This window comes from Cervus canadensis, chromosome 13 (assembly GCF_019320065.1).
Source record: "Cervus canadensis isolate Bull #8, Minnesota chromosome 13, ASM1932006v1, whole genome shotgun sequence".
In the NCBI taxonomy this organism is placed as follows: domain Eukaryota; kingdom Metazoa; phylum Chordata; class Mammalia; order Artiodactyla; family Cervidae; genus Cervus; species Cervus canadensis.
Window position 1 is genome coordinate 37,654,198 of NC_057398.1, and position 24,534 is coordinate 37,678,731.

A 24,534-nucleotide genomic window follows, 5' to 3' on the forward strand; every position below is an offset into this window, starting at 1 on the left:
GGGTGAGTGGAGAAGAGGTGGCAGAGGCCTGAGGACGTCAGAGAAAGCGTGAGTTAGCATCTGGGAGGGCTAGGAGGAGGGGACTAGAGTTTGATTCTCCAGCAGCCTTGGGGGCCCCGCTTGAGACTGAAGGTGGTACTTTCTGAGCAAGGCCACCAGTGCAGTTGTAAGGTTTCCTTCAGTCACTTTAACCTCTGTTGTCATTTTTCTGAGTGAGTGGCAGAGAGGAGGAACTGGGAGTGTGCATAAGGGATGGTTAGAACACTGGATGGTTAAGCTACAGGAGGTGGGAGAGAGACATCAAGGATCAAAGGATGAAGGGTGATGAAAACAGAGGACCAGGTCTCACGCAAGGTCCACAGGAGGGAGCTGGAAAGATGGGTGTGGTCTCTGAAACAGAAATTAGGGAGGGGTGCAGCTATTGAGGATGACAAAGTCTGGGGGGACCCTGGGCACCAGAGGCTGAGGTTGGGTGAAGGACAAGATGGTGGGAGGCAAGAAGGTCAAGGACTCGCAGACCAGGAGTTAGAGGGATCATCCACATGGAGGCTAAAACCACCCAGAACTTAGGTGTGTGTTGGACAAAGTGAGTGAGCCGAAGCTGCCATATTCAAGAAATAAATAATCAAGACTTCCTTGCCGGCTCGCCTGGAGCTTAGAGCCAGAGCATTCTAGAGAAGAGAGAGGGCGAATGGTTGGGAAGTGGCCACAGGAATCAAAGAAGGGCACCCCATCCTGCCTGGAGGTCTGAAAGAAAGAGCCCTTACCTGAGAGGGCTGCTGGGGAAGCGCAGTCCATAGGAACCTGTCATCAGTGTTAGAAGGAGTGGGTGCTAGAAGACATGAGAAAATGACAAGGGAAAGGGGTGGTAGGGGCTGGGGAGAGGAGACCCGAAGGGGCCCTGAACAGGACAGTCAGGCTGGACCTCAGGGCAGCCAGGGATGCTGGTGAAGGGTGGGGGGCTGGGGACCAGGGATGGGCATGGCTGGGAAGGAGCTGGGCACCCTGTCCTCACCCCTCAGAGCCCCTGTAATCAAATAGGACCGCCAGCTGTGGTGTGGAACAAGATCACTGCCCCCGCCCCCCGGCATTGCCCTGGAGCACATGGAGCTGAGACCTGATGCCAGCCACAAGGAGAATGTGCCCCCCAGGCCGGCAACCTCCCTGAGGCCAGGCAAGAGGTTCAATGGGTCTGGGTCAGAGGTGGCAGGAGCAGGGTCCCCTGGGGTAGCAGCCCAGAGCCCCTTTCGCAGACAGCCCAGCCCAGGGCCTTGTTGATTCCTGAGATTGCTGTTTGAGGCCAACTGGACCAGGACAAAGTCTTCCAGTCCAGGGCCCAAGGGAGGATCAGGAAGTCAGGACGTGAGGTGAGGAAGGAGGAAACAGGAGCCCCAGAGCTCGATCTCTGCAGTGGTAGGCTGGGGAACACCTCTGCTCAGGTGCCTGGGGCTTCCAGAAGGCCACAGAGCTGTGCAGCCAAGCGTGGGAGCAACCCAAGAACCAGTTCAGATTCCAATTAACACGCCAGTTTCTCTGTGTTCTTAGCTGTGTGACCATAGGGCAAGGCTCTTAACCTCTCTGAACTTTAGTTCCTGTCTGCAAACTTTCATGGCCCACTCTACCTGCCAGGCCCTCCCAGGCATCTCACCAGCACCCAAGAGGCCGGTAGAAGGGAGGCAGGCTGGGGAGGCTGGGGGCGGTGGTGGCTGGGGAGTGGAGGGCTCTAAGCCCCACGCCTTTGGTCCCCAGAGCAACTCCCTTTTAACTGTAATGTGTTGGGTCTTGCTTTCACTCCAGCTGTGAGCCACCCTCTCACCCAGCACCTCTGCTCAAGCTGGACACCAGGGAGTCGTCCTTGATGCTTCACCCTCTTTTACACCTTTACCTTCTCAGCAGATCTGATCTGCCTCCTCTCTACCCTCCTACTGCCCCCATCCCAGCCCCATCACCTCTCACCTGGGACCCCCCTCAGCAGTCTCCCCCTCTCTCCCTGCTTCCTGCTGCCCTCCTCCGAGCCACTGCCCCTCCCCACTCTGAGTCCCTGCACTGACGCCAGGTCGCTGCGCTTGAGGTGCATCCATCAGTCCACCCGGGACAATAGCTGACACAGACCTCTGGACTCTGGGCTCCCTCCCCCGTCCCTCCTGAGCACTGACGACAGAGTCCTCCCCCAGCGCATAACTGTCTGTCCTTTCTTTAGAGCCACGGAGACTCCGGAAGAGCCTGGGTGTCGGCCTGGCCGGTAGACGTGGCCGGTGGGTGCCTGTGGGCCCGGCTGAGAGGGGAGGGCCTGCTGCCACACCATGCCCGGGGACAGCGCTGCGCCAGGAGCCTTGCCGAGTCCAGAGCAACCTGGCCAGCCCCAGCCCCAGCATGGGCCTCGTCCTGAGGGACATGACCGGCCAGCTGACCAACTCAAGCTTCCGGCAGCAGGACAACCTGCAGCCCTTGGTTGGGAGACCCCAAGGGAGAGTCCAAGACTTTGCGATCCAGCAAAGTAACTTGTGTGCTAGGGAGACCCACACGGCTGAGTGTGGACGTCTCACCAGCCCCCAGCTCTGGTCAGAGCCTCAGGAGAGCTTCCGGCCCCACCTGATGCCCCAGGGAAGCCCCCTACCCCAAGGGCCACTGGCTCGCCCATCCTCCAGTCTGAGGCAGTCCTGGCTGCTGGCCACAGATACCTCTTGCCCAGACATCGGGCTTGCTACAGGGCTGGCCCCACTCAAAGGGCCCACACGGTCAGACCCCAGATCCCGGGGTGGCCTGGGGGGCTGGGCCTCCAGGCTCGTGGGGGAACCCCTGACCCTGAAAGACCTGGCTGTCCCTGCCCAGAGCCCACCTCGGGCCCCATCCCAAGCTGCCATTCACCAGCTGCTGGTCTGCGTTCAACGCCTGGAGTGCCAGGCAGTGCGACTCAGGTGCCAGGCATCCCGGGAATTCCCAGGCCCTGTGCGGCAGGAGTCCTGGACCAGAGCTGGCCAGACACTCCCTGTCCGCCCCCAGCTCAGCCAGCCTGTTCTCGATTCCTGGGATGAGAGAAGGAGACACTCCCGAGGCCTCAGGGAAACTACCAGTTTCCCAGAGACACTGGGGCCCCAGGAGGGTCTCTCAGACTCGCAAGCAAGCAGCAAGCATGCATCCCTGGGGACCACTCTGGTGATGCTGCCTGGGGATGCCCTTGACCCTGAGCAGGTGGTCCTTTCTGCCTGCCCCCTAAGGCAAGGAGAGCAGAGCTCCCCGGGGACTACACACGGCTGGGGGCAGAGGGGGGGCCCCCTGCGCCCTCCAGGTGTGGACAGCAGGGAGGCCAGACTCTGCTCTTCAGCCTCGTCCAGTTCAGCCCAGGGCATCCTCCCTGGGCGGGAAGGAGGGGATGGGACCCCAAGGGAGCAGATCAGCAGGGAGAAAGAAAGGCCAGCTTCCAGGAATGCCCTGCAGGTAGGGGCCAGAGGGGTCTGGGAGTTTGGGGACTCTGGGTTGGGGGCTGCCCTCCCTCCCAGGAATTCTCACTCCAAGCTGGCTGTCACTACCCTGTCACCCTCCCTCAAAAGGGAGGCCTTGGGCAGGCAGGCTTAGAAGGGGGTATCTAGTCCTGCTTGCTTCTCAGCCTGAGAGCATGTTGTGTTCTTTTATTTTCCAAGAGCAAAGCCAGAAACACGGTGAACCTGGAGCCTGAGTTAGGCCGGTGAGGTTATGTGCTGTGGCGTGGGGACCAAGGCCACACTCTGGGAACAGCTCCTCTCCCACTTGCCTGCAGATTCGGGCCTGATGGCGATAAGGCCGGGCTGGCAGATCCTTGCAGAACTTAAGGGGGAGGGAACCTCCCAGGCCCCTAAGGACAGGAAGGTGGGGGCTGCTGCTTCCTGGGATCTGAAACTTGTTAAGCTGCCCTGCACTCTTGGCAGTCAAACAGGGCATTCCCCTGCCTCCAGGAGCCCTTTTTTTTATGGGATTTCCAAGGCTAGCCCTCGGTAGAGGAAAGTCCTCCCAGTGTCCAGCCAGCCCTCTTGCCTCAGGGTGGAGCATCACCCTTCGTGCTGGAAAGGCAATGTGGGTGGTGCTGAGCCCCCAGCTGCTCCCTGGGGCTGGGGGCCAGGCCCACCCCTGGTCAGCCCTGTCTGTCCCCAGCTGGCAGTGGCTGTCCAGATGTTTCAGAGCATGGTGGCGCTGGGCACAGCGGCGGCGGGCAGTGGCGGTGGCTGTGGCCCTGGGCCGGCGGCAGCTGTTACGCAGGGGTCTGCGGGCACTGCGGTGGGCACTGTGGCTCCGGGAGGCCCAGCTGGAGGCGGCGTGGGGGCGACACACACAGACCCTGCTGGCCCGGACCTTCCAGAAGGTTAGGAACCTCCAGACTGGGGCATGGAGAGGTGATGAAACACCTGTGTGTCTGGGGAGGAGGCTCTCTTAGAGCACAGGTTGTTCCCCCTGAGTGATTAGCAGTAGAGGGGGCAGGCATCAGCCCAGGCACATGACTGAACTCTGCTCAAGTTTAAATCCTATTTCCACCACTTTCCTTTCCCCCACATTTTCTCGTTGTGTGACCTTGGGGGAAGTTACTTGACCTCTCTGCGCCTTAGTCTCTTTAGCTCTGAAATGCACTCACAATAGTACATACCTCTCAAGGTTGTTGTGAGGTTGTGCTGTGCTTATTCGCTCAGTCATGTCCGACTCTTTGCAATCCCTCTGTCCGTGGGAATTCTCCAGGCAAGAATACTGGAGTGGGTTGCCATGCCCTCCTCCAGTAGATCTTCTCAACCCAGGGATGGAACCCAGGCCTCCTACATTGCAGGTGGATTCTTCACCAGCTGAGCTACCAGGGAAGCCCCTTTGTGAGGTTAAATTAATAAATATAAGGAACTCAGAATCCTGCCTAGCACATAGCAAGCCCTCTGCTATTTAAGTGGTTGCTTTTTTTTTTTTTTACTTTTTTTAAACTAGGGGCTTCCCTGGTGGCTCAGCAGTAAAGAATCTGCCTGCCAATGCAGGAGATGCAGTTTCTATCCCTGGGTCAGGAAGATCCCTTGGAGAAGGAAATGGCAACCCACTCCAGTATTTTTGCCTGGGAAATCCCATGGATAGAGGAGCCTGGTGGGCTACAGTCCATGCTGTCCAAAGAGTCAGACACAACTTAGCGATTAAGCAACATTTTACTAGAGGTTTGCTAGCCAGGACTGGGAGGGCGTTTCTGTGTTCGTCCCTCCTTAGGAAAAGTGCTTTGGGAGGGCCTAGCTCCAGGTTTTGTCTCCCAAGGAAAACCCTGCCTCTTGGGCTCCATTTCTCCATCCATCCATCCATCCATCCATCCATTCATTCCCAAAGAGGCTGGGGCATCTAATTGGTTAAGACCACAGTGTTTGACTTTGTCTCTGCCCTTCCCGCTCAGGGCACATTTGAGGCATCAGCCAACATCCTTCTTCCCCTTCTCTCTTGACCTAGTGGAGACACTTGATTCAGCAGCACAAACAAGGGCAGCCTCACGTCCACACTGGGCCAAGACCCCTGTCCTCCGGGGGAGACCAGGACCAAGGCCCCTCAGAAAGGAAGCCGGTGGTGGACGGTGCCTGGAGAAGCAGGTAGTCTGGGACACCCCAGGTTGGTCAGTGTGACCTGGACAGTGCTTGTGGCCTTCCCTCCTTGTCCCCCACTTCCCCTCAAATGTGGACAAGGATTTATGCAAAAGGATGTCCATCGTGGCGTTATTTATACCTATGAAAACTTCAAAACAGCCTACCTATCCAACATCAAGTGAGAAAATTGTCATTTAACCATGTGATAAACATTTGGCAACTGTTCAATATGATGTTTATCAAGACTTTAAAAATTCCTCCCCACTCTTTTTTTATTTTTTGTTTCCATATCTTTATTGGTGTTCTTTCCTATTATAATAATCATAATAGGAATGCATGCTTGATTTGAAAAAACATTCAAGATAGTTGCAAGTATTTCAATTACTTCAAAAGTTTCATCTCCCTCCTTATGTATCTTATCCTCTTTCCTAGAAGTGGCTTTATGGGTATTTGCATATGGGTATTTTTAATGTTGGGGGAAAAAGAAAAGAGGGTAAAAAACAGTACCTAATGGGCTTCCCTGGTGGCTCAGTGGTGAAGAATCCACCTGCAATGCAGGAGACACGGGTTCGATCCCTGGTCTGGGAAGATCCCACCTGCTGTGGAGCGACTAAGCCTGTGTGCCGCAGGTACTGAGCCTCCTCTCTAGAGCCCGGGGAATCGCAACTACTGAGCCCATATGCCACAACATTGAAGCCTGTATGCTCTAGAGCCCGTGCTCCACAACAAGAGAAGCCACTGCAATGAGAAGCCCGCTCAAATGCAACTAGAGAGTAGTCCCCACTTGCCAGAACTAGAAAAGAGCCCATGCAGCAATGAAGCCCCAGTACAGCTCCCCCTCCATCAAAATAGTACCTAAGAAGGAATTCCCTGGCAGTCCAGTGGTTAGGATTCTGCACTTTTTAAAAAAATTTTTAAAATTTATTTTTAATTGGAGGATAATTGCTTTACAATATTGTGTCGGTTTCTTCCCTATGTCAACATGAATCAGCCATAGGTATACATATGTCTCCTCCCTCTTGAGTCTCCCTCCCCACCCCACCCCTCTAGGCTGTCACAGAGTACTGGGTTTGAGCTCCCTGCATCATATAGCAAACTGAAACATAAGCATCACTATATGTAAAATAGCCAGCCAGTGAGAATTTGCTGCAGGACTCTGTGCTTTCACCGCTAAGGGCGTGGGTTCAGTCCCTGGTTGGGGAAATAGGATTCCACAAACTGTGTGGCCAAAAGAAAAAATAGTTCTCAAGATGGGCTTCCCTGATGGCTCAGTTGGTAAAGAATCCACCTGCAATGCAGGAGACTGGCTTGATTCCTGGGTTGGGAAGATCTGCTGGAGAAGGGATAGGCTACCCACTCCAGTATTTTTGGGCTATCCTTGTGGCTCAGCTGGTAAAGAATCCACCTGCAATATGGGAGACCTGGGTTTGATCGCTGGGTTGGGAAGATCCCCTGGAGAAGGGAAAGGCTGCCCACTCCAGTATTCTGGCCTGGAGAATTCCATGGACTGTATAGTCCATGGGGTTGCAAAGAGTCAGACACAACTGAGTGACTTTCACTTCACTTCAGTACCCAAGATATTGTTTTCTATGAATGAAAAATAGTGCATAGAAAAAAGACCAGAAGGAAAAATATTAAAATGTTGCATAACAATGTGAATTACTTAACACCACTGAACTGTTCACTTAAAATGGTTATTGTGTTTAAAATATTTAAAACAATTGTGTTTAAAATATTTATTTAAAATGGTTAAGATGGTAGATTTTATGTGTATTTTACCGCTGTTAAAAATAAATATAAGTAAATAAATCTTATTTCCCCCTGTCCCTCCAAAAATGCTAAAATGGAAATAATGGTCATTTCTGGAGCAGTGAGGTTAAAGATGGTTATTTTCAGTTCCTCAGTTTTCCATTCCAATAATGTTTTTGTTCTTATTTTCATTTTTTAATTTTTAAAATTTTATTTACTTATTTTTGGCTCTGCTGGGTCTTTGTTGCTGCTTGCTGGCTGCCTCTAGTTGCAGTGAGTGGGGGCTACACTTTGTGTGGTGCTCAGGCCTCTGATTGTGGTGACTTCTCTTGTTGTGGAGTGCAGACTCTAGGCTCATGGGCTTTAGTAGTTGCGGCTCTTGGGCTCTAGAGCACAGGCTTAGTAGTCGTGGTGCACAGGCTTAGTTGCCCCCTGGCCCGTGGGAGCTTCCCAGACCAGGAATTAAACTCATGTGCCCTGTGGGCAGGCGCATTCTTAACCATCAGGGAAGTCCCATTCTTATTTTTAAACAGTTGTGTTTAAAAGATTTAAGTAATATTTATTTTAATGCATGTTGGTTGTAAAAAACCCAAGCAGTATTAAACAGAATACAGAAAGAGCAGAACCCTCCCCACAAATCACTCGCATAATCAGGAACAGAATGTACTGTCTGGAATAGAACAGGGGGTTGGCTCAGCGCACCTTTGCTCCTGCCTGGCAAATGGTCCTTCAGGACTGGGGTGGATGGGTTGCGACTGGATGCCCTCCCTAGGCCAGGGAGGGCATCAGTTTCTCTCTGGGCAACTTCATTCTCAGTCCAGGGAGTCTGAGAGAGGAGGCGGGAGCCCAGCCGATCCCGTTGTGCTCTGGGCCGAGGCCAGATGGAGGAGATAGGGGAGTCCTGATCCTGCAGGCTTTGCACCAGCTGGCTGGTGAGACACGGGGTTCTGGGGAAGTGGGGAGATGGATCCAGGCAGGGCAGGGCCCGAGTCCCTACACTGGGCAGACGGAGCCAGCAGGGTAGGCCCCGGCCCCCACACTGGGCAGGGCGGGGGGTCAGGGGCTCCTCAGTGAGTGAGTGAGTGAGTGTTTACTGAGTATTTACCCTGGCAACTTCCCAGACAAGATCTCATTTAAGTCTCATGGTGACCTTGGCAAGGCATTGTGCCCATTTTACTGATGGGGAACTGAGGCACAGGGGACTGTGCTGACCAGCTCAAGGACACACAGTATGAGAAGGGCACATCCTGCATTTGTGTGCCGTGGAAGGTGGATACAGGCCAGACAGAAGCTTGTATATTAGAACGGGGAAGTCCTTAGACAGGACTCACTCATGGGGAAACTGAGGCCCAGAGACGGGGAGTGACTGACTGGTCCGAGGCCACTAGCCCAGCATCCCAGGGCTCAGTGGTCCCTCCTGGCCCTGCTGCTCCCCTCCACTCACTCTGTCGTCCCTCCTTCTTCCTCCTGTGGTGTCATCAGAAGGGATGGGCCAGGCAGGAGAAGGGGGTCCAGGGAGAGGCCTCGCAGGCCACGCTGAGGACTCAGAGGATAGCGAGGCCCCCCCACACCTGGCGCTCTCCTGCTGCAGGTGCAGCCTGGGTGGCCCTACTGGACCCTCAGCATCGGAGAGCCTGTCTCTGCAGTTAGGGGGAAGAGAGAATGGGGACCACCTTCCCTGAGGCAAAGGGTGGGATGCAGCTGGGAAATGCCCTTTAAGTCGATTTTTAAAAAAATATTTATTTGGCTTCACTGGGTCTTAGTTGCGGCAAGCAGGATCTTTAGTTGCAGCATGTGAGATCTAGTTACCTGATCAGGGATTAAACCCAGGCCCCTGCACGGAGTGTGGAGTCTTAACCACTGGACCACCAGGGAAGCCTCTTAAGTCAATTCTTGACTCTTAGTGTTGAGAGAACAATGAAAATAAGAAATGAATACATCCACCATTTAGTGAGACACTAAGACCTGCCAGACACCACCCAGGGGCTGGGATTTAGTTATGTATGCGTGCGCAGTTGCTAAATAAATCCTGTCTTACTCTTTGTGACCCCATGAACTACAGTTCATCAGGCTCCTCTGTCCATGGGATTTTCCAGGCAAGAATATTGGAGTGGGTTGCTGTTTCCTCCTCCAGGGGATCTTCCTGACTCAGGGATCAAACCACATCTCCTGTGTCTCCTGCATTAGCAGGTGGATTCTTTTTTTTTTAATTGGAGGATAATTACTTTCCAATACTGTGATGGTTTTTGCCATACATCAGTATGAATCGGCCACAAGTATACATGTGTTCCCCTCATTCTAACCCCCCCTCCCACCTCCCTCCTCACCCCATCTCTCCAGGTTGTCCCAGAGCACTGGCTTTGGGTACCCTGCCTCATGCATCGAACTTGCACTGGTCACCTGTTTTACATATGGCAATGTACAAGTTTCAGTGCTATTCTCTCCAATCATTCCAGCCTCACCACCTCCCACTGAGTCCAAAAGTCTGTTCTTTTTTTTTTTTTTAAAGTCTGTTCTTTACATCTGTGTCTCCTTTGCTGCCTGCATGTAGGATCATCAGTACTGTCTTTCTAAATTCCATATATATGCATTAATATACAGCATTTGGCTTTCTCTTTCTGACATACTTCACTCTGTATAATAGGCTCCAGATTCATCCACCTCATTAGAACTGACTCAAATGCATCCCTTTTTATAGCTGAGTACTATTCCATTGTGTATATGTACCATGGATTCTTTACCACTGAGCCACCTGGGAAGCCAGGGATTCAATTATAAGCAGAACTTAAAGCCCATGGAACCTATGACTCAGTACAGGGACAGATAGGAAGGAAATTAACAATCACAAAGGGTGTGTGTGTGCGTGAATACCACCCAAGTTAAGTGTTGTGAAGGGATGGAACACAGATCTACATGAAGATTTTTTTCCCTGTTAACTATTTTATTATGGGACATTTTTATCTTACGCAAAAGTAGGGAAAACAGAATAAACTTCAATGTATCCATCAAGAAAATCACCTCCTGAGAAAACTTGTTTCATCTGTACCCTAGCTACTTCCCCCACAAAAACCCCAGGCATCCTATCATTTCATATGTAAATATTTCCACAGCATTTCTAAAACAGAGTCTTTTAAACAACAGAATCACCATACCATGGGCTTCCCAGGTCATACTAATGATGAAGAAGCCTCCTGCCAATGCTGGAGACACAAGAGACACCGGTTCAATCCCTGGGTTGGGAAGATCCCCTGGAGGAGGAAATGGCAACTCACTCCAGTACTCTTGCCTGGAGAATCCCATGGACAGAGGAGCCTGGTAGGCTACAGCCCATGGGGTCAGACAGGACTGAACACGTGTGCACCACCGCACCATGATCACACCTAAAATATGAATAATTCCTTAGCACCAAGAAATAGTTGGTCGCCATTCAAATTTCCACTTCTACTATATGTTGTTATCATTTGTTTGAATCAGGATCTAAATAAGGCCCATGTGCTGTCATTGGTTGAGGAATCGTCCAAGTCTTTTTAGTCTATGGCATTCCCTCTGAGTTTTTTGTTGTTTCTTCCTCGCAATTATCTGCTGAAGAAACCAGGTTGCTTGTCTGATAGTTTCGCACTGTCTGCATTTTGCTGATTGCATCCCCTGATAGTTTTCTGTGACAACTTTTTTTTGGCTGCATGAGTCTTCGTTGCTGCGAGGGCTTTCTCTAGTTGCCGTGAGCGGGGGCTACTCTCCAGTTGCGGTGTGCAGGTTTCTCACTCCAGTGGCTTCTCCTGTTGCCGAACACTGAGTCTAGAGGTCACGGACTCAGTAGTGGTGGTGCAGGGGCTTAGTTGCCCTATGGCATGTGGGATCTTCCCAGACCAGGGATTGAACCCGTGTCCCCGGCGTTGGCAAGTGGATTCTTAACCACTGGACCACTAGGGAATTTCTCTGTGAGAGCGTCTAACAAAGGGAGCTGACCTTGACCGGAGTTCAGCAGAGATGGGAAGGATGCATGGTTGACTGGTAGCGGGAGAGCAGACTAGAGCGCCGGACAGAGAGAATAGCATGTTCTAAGGCCTCTGACAGGAGAACATGGAAAATTCAAAGAAGGACAGTCGAGTTGGAACCCTGTTAGTACAGGGTTGGAGGCCAGGGTGGTCTGAGATGAAGTTGGAAAGGGGTGCAGTGGTGTTTGGGGGGCAGATCATCAGAGAGGGCCTTGTGGGGAGCAGGGCAGTGGGAAGCAGTTGAAATTTTCATCAGAGCAAGGAGACTACTGCTGGAGGATTTTAGCAGGAGAGTAAGATGCCTGCAATGCCGAAGACCCAGGTTCCATCCCTGGGTCGGGAAGATCTTCTGGAGAAGGGAATGGCTACCCACTCCAGTATTCTTGCCTGGGAAATCCCATGGACAGAGGAGCCTGGTGGGCTATAGTCTATCAGGGTCACAAAGAGTCAGACACAATAGAGTGACTAACACTTGAAAAATATTTCTCTAGGGACTTGCCTGGGGGTCCAGTGGTTAGGGCTGCACACGTTCACTGCAGGAGGCACGGGTTTGATCCCTGGTCGGGGAACTAAGATCCCACAAGCCTTGAGGAATGGCCAAAAATAAAAATACAATTTTTTAAAAAAGAAAGAAAAATCTTACTCTGGTTATGGTGTAGGCACTGACCAGAGGGGTGGGGGCAACAGTGGATGCGGGAGGCCAGGTAGGAGGCAGCAAAGAACTGCCAGGCACCCAGAAGTGATGCTGGTTTGGCCTGAGTAAATGGCATGCCGCACTGTCCTTACAGCAGCCCCATTTTACAGATGAGAAACCTCAGACTCAGTGAGGTGAGTGGCCTCAGTGGTGTGTCTGGCACATGGCAGGTAGCCATAGCTGCTGTCATTACAAGAACACCAGCACTTTCTCTTGGCTGTCCAGGTGCTTTGGGGCCTGGCAGCGTTTCGTGCAAAGAGGGACCCGGTACCGGGCCCACGTGGCCAACCGCCAGGCAGGGACCCTGAGGACGTGCTTGCAGCAGTGGGTGCAGATGAAGCAGCTCCGGGCGTCAGACGGAGCGAAGGTGGCCCAGCTGTCTCTTTGTTGGCGGAAGGCAGGTGAGTGAGCGGCTGGCCAAAGGGCTTCCCCTCCCCCCACCCAGCAAACAGCGCCACTTCAGCTCCTTCTGCAGTTGACCTGGTTGACTTATGGATTCTCAGGATGGGAGGAGATGAGACTGGGAGCTTTCTCAAGGGTGCAGCCTGGCAGACCTGGGAGGGTCCCTAGAGCAGCAGGCCTTGGTGGGCCCCATCCTGGCCACTGTCATGAGCTCCTCTAGGCAAGAGACCCGTTCCATCCTCCACCTGGAAGGAGTATGTAGCCCCTACTCCTGGGAAGCCCCGAATCTAAGGGGGACGCACAGCCCCTGCACCTGAGACCAAATAGGATCTTTGAGGTGTCCTGATGGGGGAGGGTTTGGAGGTGGTGGGAGGAGGCAGTGCCTGTGAGGAGAGAGGTCCTAAGGGGCTGAGGCAGTGACCACCAATGGCTTTGAGCAGAGAGGTCACTGATTCATCTCTTGTCTACTTCTCAGGGAACATGGCCCTCTTCAGCTCAGTCCCTGAAGGGGCCACAGTGCATGGGCTGAGGCTGATGGCCACGGCGCGGGTGCTGCCCCAGGAGCAAGGCTGGGGCTCCTTGCAGGAAGCCTGCCAGAAGCTGGCCCTCCAGCGGGCGCTGCTGCTCTGGAGGAAGCGGCTGTCCCAGCACCAGCAGGCGGAGTAGGTGACCACAAGCTTGTGACCTGGGGTAGGGTCTGGGGGAACCTAGGGTGGGCGTGTGAGCAGTGCTCAGCACAGGATGGAGCATTCCATAAGGAACAGGGGGCATCCTGCTCCTCCCTGTGGTCTCAGCCTGGGGCCTGGCACCCCACGGTGCCCAGCGGGTGTGGGGCTGTGGGAGGTGGCCCAGGGACGCTGAGACAGTGACTGAGCAGAGAGCTGGTGGCGGGGGGTGGGGAGGGTGGGCACGGCGCGCCAGGGGCACAGACATGGAATCCTACCAGGATGGCCGGAACCTGACGGGAGGTTGGTTTAATGCTCAACTCCCTCCTCAGAACCTGAACCCACCTCTCACCCATCTCCTGGTTAAGTGGGAAACCATGTCTGTCTCCTCACCAATGCCTCCCAGTATTTTGCAGGTACCTGGACCGCCTGTGTGCACAGGGTAGATACTCTAAATGAATAGAAGCGAGCCACTTTTCCCTGCCCCCAGTTGCCTTACTGGGGCTTCCCTGGTGGCTCAGTGGTTAAGAATCTGCCTGCCAATGCAGGAGATGCAGATTTGATCCCTGGGTTGGGAAGATCCCCTAAAGTAGAAAATGGCAACTCACTGCAGTACTCTTGCCTGGAGAATCCCATGGACAGAGGAACCTGGTGGGCTACAGTCCATGGGGTCAAAAAGAGTTGGACACGACTGAGCGACCAATAAACAACACAATCGCCCTATTACACAGCTAGAGAGACTGAGGCTCAGAGGGGCCGAGCACCGTGCTCTAAATTACACTGTGAATCTTTAGCAAGAAAGGCCCTATAGTGAGACCTTCTTAATGATGCTTTTATACAAGACAGGATGCTGGGATTCAGGGCCCAGGCTGATGGTTGTGGGTGAGGGGGCTGGTGGAGGTCAGGAGGGGTCAGCTTCACTAATGGGATGTCAGGAGGAATGAAAACTAGCAGCTGCAAGGTTAAGAATTGTGTCCTTAAAAGCTATACACCTGGCATCCATCAGTCCCACACCCTCTTGGTCCACTTGGACCCTCAGTCTCTTTTAATGCTGGAACTCCAGGGAAACTCAATTCACCATGATTCTTCAGAATGCAAACCTCCCTCTGCCAGGCTACCCTCTGGCATTTGGGTACCAGGGCACAGTCCATATCTCCCTGCAACATGTCTGGGGTGCCCTGTAGCCTGAGACCAGTGCTAGGATCCCAGGTCTGCCACTGTTTGAAGTTTGAGGAAATGACCTTTCTGCACGCCTCCGTTTCCCTACCTTTGTAACCAAGTGGAGGCAGAAATACTGGTGTGGGCTCTTGAGTCTTGGGTCTGTGGGCCTGGGCCCGGCTCCACCCCCCATCAACTGCATGCCCCCCCACTCCCCACCTGGGGAGTGTGGTGAGAATCAAGCAGGTGATCATGGCAGGTAGAGCTGTGCTCTAGGCCTCAGCTGCTCATGAAGGTCACCCTGGGACTTTGGGAAGCCCAGGCAGCACCCAGACCATTAAAGCAGAATCTTCAGGGGTGGGGCCCCAGTGGACCCCAGTGGACATCGGTATCTCTTAGAGCCCCAGGTGGTCCCAGTATGCAGCCAGTCTGGTGGTGCCCAGCTCTGTGCCCTTCCAGCACCCCCAGCCACGGGTGAGGTGCGACCCCGGCACTCCCCTGCCCCCTCCTGTAGCTCCTTCTTCGAGGGCATGCAGTGGCGGGCACTGCGGCACATCCTGAGGGGCTGGCGCCTGAGAGCACGAGATGCGGGCAGCGCCAGGATCGCCTCAGCCCCAGATCCGCTGGGCGGTGCCCTGGGAGGGGAGGCCCCTCCAGGCCACAGTACACACCGGAGAAGCTCCTGGGACAAGGTGAGGGGCAGAGGGTGGGGAGGAAGATGGGGGAGGAGACGGTGGGAGACCAGGGCACCCAGGACCCCACACCTCCTTCCCCAGGCTTCCAGGGCCCCCGCCCTCCTGGAGATGCTCCGGTTGAGCTTTCTGTGCACAGTGGGTCGGCGACAGCAGGGGCAATGCCTTCTGCTCTGGCGGGCGCGGGCCCAGCAGTCCCGGGACGCAGCGAGGTGGCACCAGAGCAAGCTTCAGAGGCGGTAGGGACCCCTCCCAGGACAGGGGAGCCGTGCTGGCCACCCCCTCTGTGGATTTACTGTTTCCCAGAAATCCTTGCCTTTCCATCTGCATCCCCTTGGGGTCTGCATCCCAGAGAGCCCCACCTCACTCCCCAGGCTCTGGTACTGCCCTCCTACCCTGCCCTGCTGCGAACCGTGGGGGTGAGGGTGGGGACCATGTGAGGCAGGGTATTCATTTCTCCCAGAAGTTTCATGGCTGTGGTCATCTCAGCTTTGCCCCACACCGGCTGTGTGATGTCGGGCAAGTTGCTTAACCTCTCTGTGCCTCTATCTCCCCATTTGTATGGGGCTCATACTAGGGCTCACACTGGTGGGATTCAGTGAGGTAGGGGCACGCACATCCCCTAGCAAGCACAGTGCGTGGCATTAGTGAACACTCAGTTCACAGCACTGTTCATCACAGCAGTTGGCATTGGGGGTCTGGGGTCCCATTGTATCCTGACCACCAGTCAGTATGACCCTCGGGGTAGCGTTGAAGCCCTCCAGCCCCCAGAAACCCCTCCTCCTCCATGATGGAGACAGGAGGAAGGGTCACCCAAGCCCCTCCTTGCTGCTGAGGGGAGGGGAGGGCAGGGCCAGGCTGGCAGTGACCACCTGAGGGTGGACGCTCCCCTTCCCAGCATCCTCCTTGGCTGGAGCCACTGGGCAACAGCCCAAGGGGCCCGGAGAGGGCTGGCTGCCCGCTGGGCCTGGAATCGGAGGGGCAGGGCCGCCCTGGGCCTGTGGCGGCAGCGGCTGGTACAGCGGCGGGAGGTGGAGTGGCGGGCCCGGGAACGGGGCCGGAGACTGCAGCAACGTGCCCTGGGCCACTGGCACTGCTACTGGCAGAGTGAGTCGGGGACTGGGATGGGGCACCAGGGGTGAGGGAGGGGTCAAGGTCCGGCAGGGACCTCCAGGATTCAGGTCCTCTAGCACAGACTCCAGTGATGGACTGGGTGACAGGTTGGGACCGGGGTAGGGGGGCGGGGTGTGGTGTGTGTGTGTGTGGATGCTGTATGCTTCCATTGCCTGATTGTATGGACTTTAAACAAGCTATTTAACCGTAGTCTCAGCTTATTCATCCATAAAATGGAGACAACAATGGTACCCACCTGCTAGGGTGGTGGTGGGATTCTATGAGACAATCCACATGAAGTGCTTGGCTCAGAACCCAGCTCCTTGTGGGTGTTATCATCATCATCACCATCTTCACCCTCAGCATCCTCACCTGGCCTTTAGGAGTCAGGGGGTCCTCAGAGCTCAGCACAGAAGGCAGGGGTCAGTGGGGCCATTTTAGAGGCTTCTTATTCCTCCAGTGTCATATCAGTGGGCTGGCAGGTGGGGACTTGGCTGTTCAGAAAGTTTGTATCCTGTCCACTGGGGACAGCGGCTCCCCTGACCCAGTTGTTGCCCAGGGATATTGACCCAGTGTTGCCAGACCTTTGTTTTTACAGAAAAGCTGGAAATCTATATTTTTGTGTGAACTCTCCTGATTCCTAAACATCATCAAGAAATTAAAAAGGAACTCTATGAGTTGGTTGGCTTAGTCACCAGTAGAGCACCTGTAATGGGAGAATTTTAACCCAGTTAGCCGTTCCCACTTGGGTAGAGGGTAGAGGCTGGCGGAGCAGGGGCCCATGGTTCCCCAGGGCCCAGGCTGAGGCTGGAATGAGCACTCAGAGGCACCTCAGCATCTCTCTGGCCATAGGACAGGTGTTCCTGCAGGAGAAGTGCCAGCGGTGGGTGCAGGCCCGCCTCCAGGGCCTGCGGAGGGCCGTATTCTGGGGCTGGCAGCAGGCGGCAGCTTGCCGGAGACCCGTGGCAGCCAGTCCAGAGCAGCTCCTATTGCAGAGGTGGGTGGGCCTGGGGGTGGGAGCATGAGGGGCATCCCCACCCCAGAAGCAGCAGGGAGAGTGCCCAGGGATGGGAGGCTGGGTGGCCTCTGCAACTCGAGACAGGCCAGGGTGGAGACCTGGCATCCAGGCAACGGGGGCCTGAAGGGAGACCCCAGCCTGGAGTCAGAGCCACCAAGCTTCCATTCTTCATGTTGCTCAGGAGGTGAGGGATGGTAAGCCCCTAACCCCTCCCAATGCCCTGACAAGCCCTGGGTCTGTACCTCCTGGCTGGATCAGCCCTTTGGTTTCAAAGCTCACAGCTAAGATGGGGGAACCTACTCCTCAAACAGCCACCGGAACGTGTGTTCCAATTCCATGTCTTGTTTAATGAATCACAGCACAGAATTCCATAGACAGTCAAAGAAGAGAGTGAAATCTGAAATAGAGATGGTCTAGTGACACACGTATACAGATCATAGATGCATGTGGGTTTTTTTTAAATTATTATCTTTGGCCACACCCCACAGCCTGTGGGATCTTAGTTCCCTAACGAGGGATTGAACCCTGGGCCCTCGACAATGAAAGCATGGAGTTCTAACCACTGGACCACCAGGGAATTACCTGGATGCGAGTTTAAAAGCAGAAGGGGGCAGATCACATTTTCTCCCAGGGTTGGTTCTATACAAACTCACAGGCGTTCTCAGTGCCCCCACAGGGGCAGTGAACCATTTACTGCAGAGTAGCTGATGTTTTCTTGGCCCCTCTGACTACAGTCCCCTCACTGACCTCCAGCCCTAGAGTTGCCGTGTGAGGGCAGACGGGGTGTGGCTGTTCCCCTGATGCAGGGGACCTGGACCCACACCACCAGGCTCCCACACCATCCCAGGCAGCCTGCCCTCAGCAGCCAGGGTGTGTGCCTGCCAAGGCCCCTAAATGAAAGCCAGGGCTTTCACCTGTCACACATCAGCCCACACTTTTTTTTTTTTAAGAGATTTTTTTGTTTTGGCCATGCTGCACAGCATCGCATGTGGGATCTTAGTTCCCTAACTAGGGATCGAACCCAAGCCCCCTGCAGTGGGTGGAAGGCACAGTCTTAACCACTGGACCTCCAGGGAAGTCTGGTCCAGATGTTCTTAAGGCACCGAGGCTGTGTATACAAAACTGTGTATAACCTGTGATGGTTTGTGGACGATTTTTGGGTGTAGCTTTGAATACCTGGACTGGCGTGCTGCAGTCCATGGGGTCGCAAAGAGTTGAACATAACTGATCAATTGAACTGAACTTTGAATAAATGAGACTTCTGACTGGGAAGCCACCTAGGCCCCTCCTCTGCCCCTGTTCTGCAGCCACTTCCAGGCCTGGTGTGGAGTCGTGAAAGCCTCCTGGGCCAAGCGTCCAGCCTTCCAAGATGGCCTGAGGAGACGGATACCCGGGACCACATTTGCCAGTGAGGCCCAAGCGGCCACAGCCCAGCCTCGGGAGCTGCGTGTGGCCCGGGCCTCTTGCTGGAGAAGCCAAGAGCAGGGCTGCCAGGCAGACAGGCAGCTGAGGAGGACCTGGGCCCAGCAGGCCTTCGTTGCAAGGCGAGTGGCCCCGGACCTGTGTTGCAAGGCCCATCGGCAGGCAGGAGAGAGCTCCAAGGCCCAGGCCCTTTGCTGGATGCTGTGGGCACGTGAGTCCTGCCAGCACCGAGTCCTTCGAGACCATGCTGTCCCGACTCTGAGTGCCAGGTGGGTGCCCTCAGCCTGAGGTCAGTCCTGTACTGTGTGAGGCCAGCTTGGACCTTGAACTTGTTTAGAGTCAGGGTACAGAGTATTTGGTGGCTAGTGGCGGGTCAGGGGGCTGGGGGTGATGGGAGAGAACATCCTGGTCATTGCAGCTAGTCCTGGGGTCAAACGCCAGCTCTGTATTCTCCAGCCACGCCACCCCCTCCTTGGGCAAATCTGACTTTGAAAGTCAGAGGAAGATAGCAGGCCTGCCTTGTGCGTGGCCCCAGGGTTTCCGTGGGCAAGCTCTCAGCTCAGCTTGGGCCAGACGCACACCAGGTGCTGAAAATATAAAGCAGTGCTTCTGGGGGGATGGGAATGAAGGAGCAGTTGGCAGGCCTGCTTTCTCTCTGTCCCCATGTGTCATATTCTGCCACTCCCCGAGCCCACCGGAACCTGATTTCAACAGAAGAGGGATGAGGGAGGGGAGCACGAGCATGGGGCTTTGCCTGGACCTGCTGGAGATTCCCGACTTCAGTGTGGGCTCCTCCCTCCCCCCAGGGTCCTAGAGACCTGGACCCAGTCAGCGACTCAGGGCCACGTCCAGCGAACTGCCATCACCCACTTCCAGCAGGCTGGGCCCAGGCGCTTCCTGCGAACCCACTGGGCCCAGTGGCGGACAGCGCTGCTCAGAGTGTGGCTAGAACCACAGGCCCAGGAGGCCAGCACAGCCCACCCGGCCAGGCGGAGGGCCAGCCTCCAGCGCTGGCCTGGGCTGGCCACCAGAGGGCGTCTCCTAGTGCTGATGAACCCCCCAGCCCTGAAGAGGCAGGTGAGGCCGGGCCCAGGTGGGGTGGGAGGTCCCAAATGACCCGCGGGCCAGTGGCCTCAGAATCAGCTTGATTCAGCTCAAGCAGCAAGGGTGGCTGGATGCTTCTCCAGGATCCCACTGGCCTTGTGGACACCACCCCTCTGGGTTCTCAGCCTCCCTCTGGTCTGGCAGTCAGCAAACATTTACTGAGCACCTGCTGAGTGCCGGGCCAGTGCAGTCTGCTACAGACACACACCCTGGGCGGCAACTGTTAAGGAGCAGACACCTAAACTCCAAGTCAAGGTGCAGCCTAGGATCAAGACAGGTGGTTGGATTCTGCAGAAATGGTGACAAAGAGCTGGGTGGCCTACCAGGAGGGGAGAAGCCACAATGCGTGTGTCACTTCAGGCACAAGGAGTGACGCTGCACAGTAGTCTAGGGAGACATCATCGCAGACACACAGTGTTCCTCTAGATAACTGGCAGCATCAAGAATCCTGTTTTAGGATGCCAGGAAGCATGTCATAACCTCTAGGAAGGTTCTAAGAAAAAAGATTCAAGTTGTTTATTTTAAATGGAATTGAAAGGGACTAGCTCCAGACATCCTGGAATGTGAAGTCAAGTGGGCCTTAGAAAGCATCACTACGAACAAAGCTAGTGGATGTGATGGAATCCCAGTTGAGCTATTTCAAATCCTGAAAGATGATGCTATGAAAGTGCTGCACTCAATATGCCAGCAAATGTGGAAAACTCAGCAGTGGCCAAAGGACTGGAAAAGGTCAATTTTCATTCCAATCCCTAAGAAAGGCAATCCCAAAGAATGCTCAAACTATCGCACAATTGCACTCATCTCACACACTAGTAAAGTAATGCTCAAAATTTTCCAAGCCAGGCTTCAGCAATACATGAACCATGAACTTCCAGATGTTCAAGCTGGTTTTAGAAAAGGCCGAGGAACCAGAGATCAAATTGCCAATACCCGCTGGATCATCAAAAAAGCAACAGTTCCAGAAAAACATCTATTTCTGCTTTATTGACTACCCCAAAGCCTTCCACTGTGAGGATCACAATAAACTGTGGAAAATTCTGAAAGAGATGGGAGTACCAGACCACCTGACCTGCCTCTTGAGAAACCTATATGCAGGTCAGGAAGCAACAGTTAGAACTGGACATGGAACAACAGACTGGTTCCAAATAGGAAAAGGAGTATGTCAAGGCTGTATATTGTCACCCTGCTTATTTAACTTGTATGCAGAGTACATCATGAGAAACGCTGGGCTGGAAGAAGCATAAGCTGGAATCAAGATTGCCAGGAGAAACATCAATAACCTCAGATATGCAGATGACACCACCCTTATGGCAGAAAGTGAAGAGGAACTAAAAAGCCTCTTGATGAAAGTGAAAGAGGAGAGTGAAAAAGTTGGCTTAAAGCTTAACATTCAGAAAACTAAGATCATGGCATCTGGTCCCATCACTTCATGGGAAATAGATGGGGAAACAGTGGAAACAGTGTCAGACTTTATTTTTTGGGCTCCAAAATCACTGCAGATGGTGACTGCAGCCATGAAATTAAAAGACGCTTACTCCCTTGGAAGGAAAGTTATGACCAACCTAGATAGCATGTTAAAAAGCAGAGACATTACTTTGCCAACAAAGGTCCGTCTGGTCAAGGCTATGGTTTTTCCAGTGGTCATGTATGGATGTGAGTTGGACTGTGAAGAAAGCTGAGCACCGAAGAATTGATGCTTTTGAACTGTGGTGTTGGAGAAGACTCTTGAGACTCCCTTGGACTGCAAGGAGATCCAACCAGTCCATCCTGAAGGAGATCAGTCCTAGGTATTCATTGGAAGGACTGATACTGAAGCTGAAACTCCAGTACTTTGGCCACCTGATGCAAAGAGCTGACTCACTGGAAAAGACCCTGATGCTGGAAGGGATTGGGGGCAGGAGAAGGGGACGACAGAGGATGAGATGGCTGGATGGCATCACCAACTTGATGGGCATGAGTTTGAGTAAACTCCGGGAGTTGGTGATGGACAGGGGGGCCTGGCGTGCTGAGGTTCATGGGGTCACAAAGAGTCGGACAAGACTGAGCGACTGAACTGAACTGAGCTTTGGTTACTTGCAGAATCTGCATTTTCACCTATGCGGGGCTATGGTTTATTTTCAGAATGTTTATAAACACTTCCATTCCGGCCAGCAAAGGCAGGCAGGGATCCCATTTACTGATGGAGCAACTGAGGCTTGTAAAAACAAAATACAGTAAATGCCAGGAATGGTCAGTGATAACCAGGGTGAATTCCAGGCCCCCCTCTTTCTACCACATGCACACCCATGCCCAGGCAGCCCTCACTTAATGGGGACAAGTTTTATGCCATCTCATGGTGGCACAGGCTCCCTTAGAGAGCCCCCGCCCCCACTTGTATACAGCAGTCGCTGGGGGCTCCAGCTCTGAAGTCAGACCACTCTGGAGAGGTGTGGCCTCAAAGAAGTAACTTTTATGACACTAAGTAGGGAGAGAAATGCCCACCTCACAGGCTGTACCTGACACAGGTAGGCTCTGAGTGGTAGCCATTATCAGCCCACTCCCTTTCCAGTCTCCAGCCACACGGGAGGATGGGGGAAGAGGCAGGGGCATGTACCAACGGCCACATTACCCTGGCCCTTTTCTGTCTCCTCCAGAAGCCTCACAGGAGAACCTGAGGTAACATGAAGTGTCCCTCTTGTGTGCACACAAACAGGAAGTCCCCTGATTGGTTGGGGCAGGACAGAAAAGGAATCCTGCCAGGTCACTTGGGTTCAGGTTTTTCTCTTTGTTCCTTCAGACCCGCAGCTGCAGGCCATGGGCCATGGGGCCCAGCCCAACCCAGCACCGCAGCCCCAGTGGACGGATGCGGGGAGAAGTGTCCTGGGCTCAGAGTAAGGAAACCCTCTCTCTGGGGATAAACAAGGTCTGAAGTGCAGCGGTCAGTTACCAGCCCTCACAGGCCTGGAAATCAGCATCAAGCCCTCTGCGAACCTGTCTTACGTATTTACTGTTTTCCCCACACATCTCCTCTTCTGGAACATTTCCCAATGTTGGGAAAACAATTACAATTTCTCCCGCCCTAACCCGTTCCTCCTCTTTGGGCCACAGGAGACTTGGGCAGCTGTGGTGGAAGCAGGGACACTGGCTTCATTCGCTCAACACCATTTCCTGCGCACCCTTCTCTTACAGTTCAACCTCCAGAAGCATCAGGACGAGTAAGTTTGCTTCCCTGCGTGATGTGTTAAACTCTTCCAACTCCCCTTTCCAAGTGACAGCCAGCCTCCTCTCTGTCCCACCTCCCAGCTCCAGCTGCAGGGGCCCAGGTGTGCCTGCTGGGCCCCAGGCCAGTGCCCTGCAGGGCCAGGAGGGGACTGCAGCTCTGAGATCAGAGACCTCGAGGGCAAGAAAAGGCATCTGGGGTAGGAGCAAAGGGTGTGCGTAGAGAGGGAAAGATGAGGATGGGGGCTGGGCCAAGGGGTTTGCCTGACCCATGGCTAGACCTGGGCCCCCCCACCGCCCCGGCCAGTGCTCGTCCCACAGGATCCCAGGGGCGCAGGCCCAGGCCTGGGGCTCTGCCCTTTATCCTGACCAAGAAGAAGTCGTAATGGCCATCAGGACCTACCAGGGCCTCTCCCCTCAGGAGGAAATACCTGCAGTGCTGGCGACTTGAGGCCCGGCTGCGCCAGCTGCAGAACTCCCAGCAGGCCAGGCTCCGGGCAGCCATGTGGCAGCGCTGGGTAGATGCTCAGGGGGCAGAGAGGCTGGCATGGACACTCGTGAGTGGGGGGCCCCTTCCCAACCTCACGCTGATCGCCCACCCCGTCCCTTTCCCAGCCCTAACCCCTGGACACGCTGTCTCTCCAAGTTTGGTCTTTGAACCTACCAAGCCTGAAACCTTGGGAACAGGCCCAGGGACCTGCACTGTTAGCACATCTCAGATGCCATCTCCTTGTCACACCCACCGTCCCCACCCCCCACCCCCCAACCGGGGCTTTTGACCTGGGGCGAAGGGGAGGGCCCCCTCTTCCCTCAGGGCTGCAGGTGGGGAGAGGCAGCGGAGGGGCTGGGGGCTGCCAGGGACAGCGGTGGGCCCAGCTCGGGGCCTCCTCGTGACTGTCCCCACAGCTCAGGCAGTGGCACCTGAGATGGGCCTGGCGACTGTGGCGGGGGCGCGTCCTGCGGTTGCAGGTGGCTCAGCGGTTACAGCGACAGGAGGACGGCCGGGTCCTTTCCCAGGTACCGGCAGGCTACCCCATCCCCAGCAGGCCCTTCCCAACAGGGCCACACCTGCACACTCCCGAGCTGCACCCTCCCTGGCGGCTGTCCCCAGAGACTCCGTTTCAGGGAGGGGTCAATTCAGAGAAAACAACCTGGATTCCTTAATTCAGCTGGTGAATTAAGGGCTCCGCCCAGTCCTACAGTCACTGGTTGGAGACTAGGCTTGGCCCGTGACACAGCTGTAGTTCACACCAGCCCGTGATGGCTGTGGGTTGCTGAGTGTCACCCCTTCCTGACATGCACTCAGAGCCCAGCTTCCTGGTCACAAATCACATGTATCCTGAGCTGGGGCTTTTGGCCTGGGGCAGAGGGAAGGGCCCCCTCTTCCTTCAGGGACAGAAGGATCTGGGCCCAGTACTGACCACACAGACCTGGAAGGGAGCCAAAGAGTTCCTCCCTCCCTGATTCCAGGCCTTTAACAAGTGGCACCAGTGTCTGGCAGCCAGGGGCCTGAGGGCCAGAGCCAGCAGCAGCATGAGGCCCTGGAGCAAGGCAGGCCTCAGGAGGCCTGGAAGCAGGCCGGAAGCTGCCAGAGCCCCAGCACTGGGTGGACCTGGGGCGGAGAAGGGGGCCCAGCTGCAGCTGTGACATGTTCTCATGGAAAGGAAAACAAATCGGAGCTCCACCCATCTGTGGAGCGCAGGCTCAGGCCACAGAGCGCCCAGGCCAAGAGCTCTGAAGGACAATAAAACGCCCTC

The 24,534-nt window shown here is 54.7% G+C and overlaps 1 protein-coding gene across 1 annotated transcript; it reads left to right on the top strand.

Annotated features, from left to right (window-relative positions):
- Nucleotides 1-1,104: 1,104 nt before the first annotated feature.
- On the top strand, nt 1,105-24,424 carry C13H1orf167 (chromosome 13 C1orf167 homolog). The gene is made up of 21 exons (XM_043484658.1): nt 1,105-1,174; nt 2,201-3,438; nt 3,642-3,685; nt 4,129-4,336; nt 5,437-5,557; nt 8,198-8,248; nt 8,776-8,949; nt 12,218-12,406; nt 12,883-13,069; nt 14,745-14,922; nt 15,007-15,161; nt 15,821-16,029; nt 16,888-17,032; nt 18,361-18,757; nt 19,282-19,552; nt 22,356-22,449; nt 22,667-22,773; nt 23,230-23,334; nt 23,684-23,794; nt 24,084-24,190; nt 24,248-24,424. The coding sequence occupies exons 1-21, from the start codon at nt 1,105-1,107 to the stop codon at nt 24,422-24,424; spliced, it is 4,338 nt and encodes a 1,445-aa protein (XP_043340593.1).
- The last annotated feature ends 110 nt before the right edge of the window (nt 24,425-24,534 follow it).

What these genes read in the sequence shown, in the direction of transcription:
- C13H1orf167 (XM_043484658.1), top strand. Translation starts at nt 1,105, where the DNA reads ATGGAGCTGAGACCTGATGCCAGCCACAAGGAGAATGTGCCCCCCAGG. An exon ending in GGCTTTGCACCAGCTGGCTG is followed by an intron (nt 8,249 to 8,775) that starts GTGAGACACGGG and finishes GTCGTCCCTCCT; the next exon opens with TCTTCCTCCTGTGGTGTCAT. An exon ending in ACGGCCGGGTCCTTTCCCAG is followed by an intron (nt 23,795 to 24,083) that starts GTACCGGCAGGC and finishes ACATGCACTCAG; the next exon opens with AGCCCAGCTTCCTGGTCACA.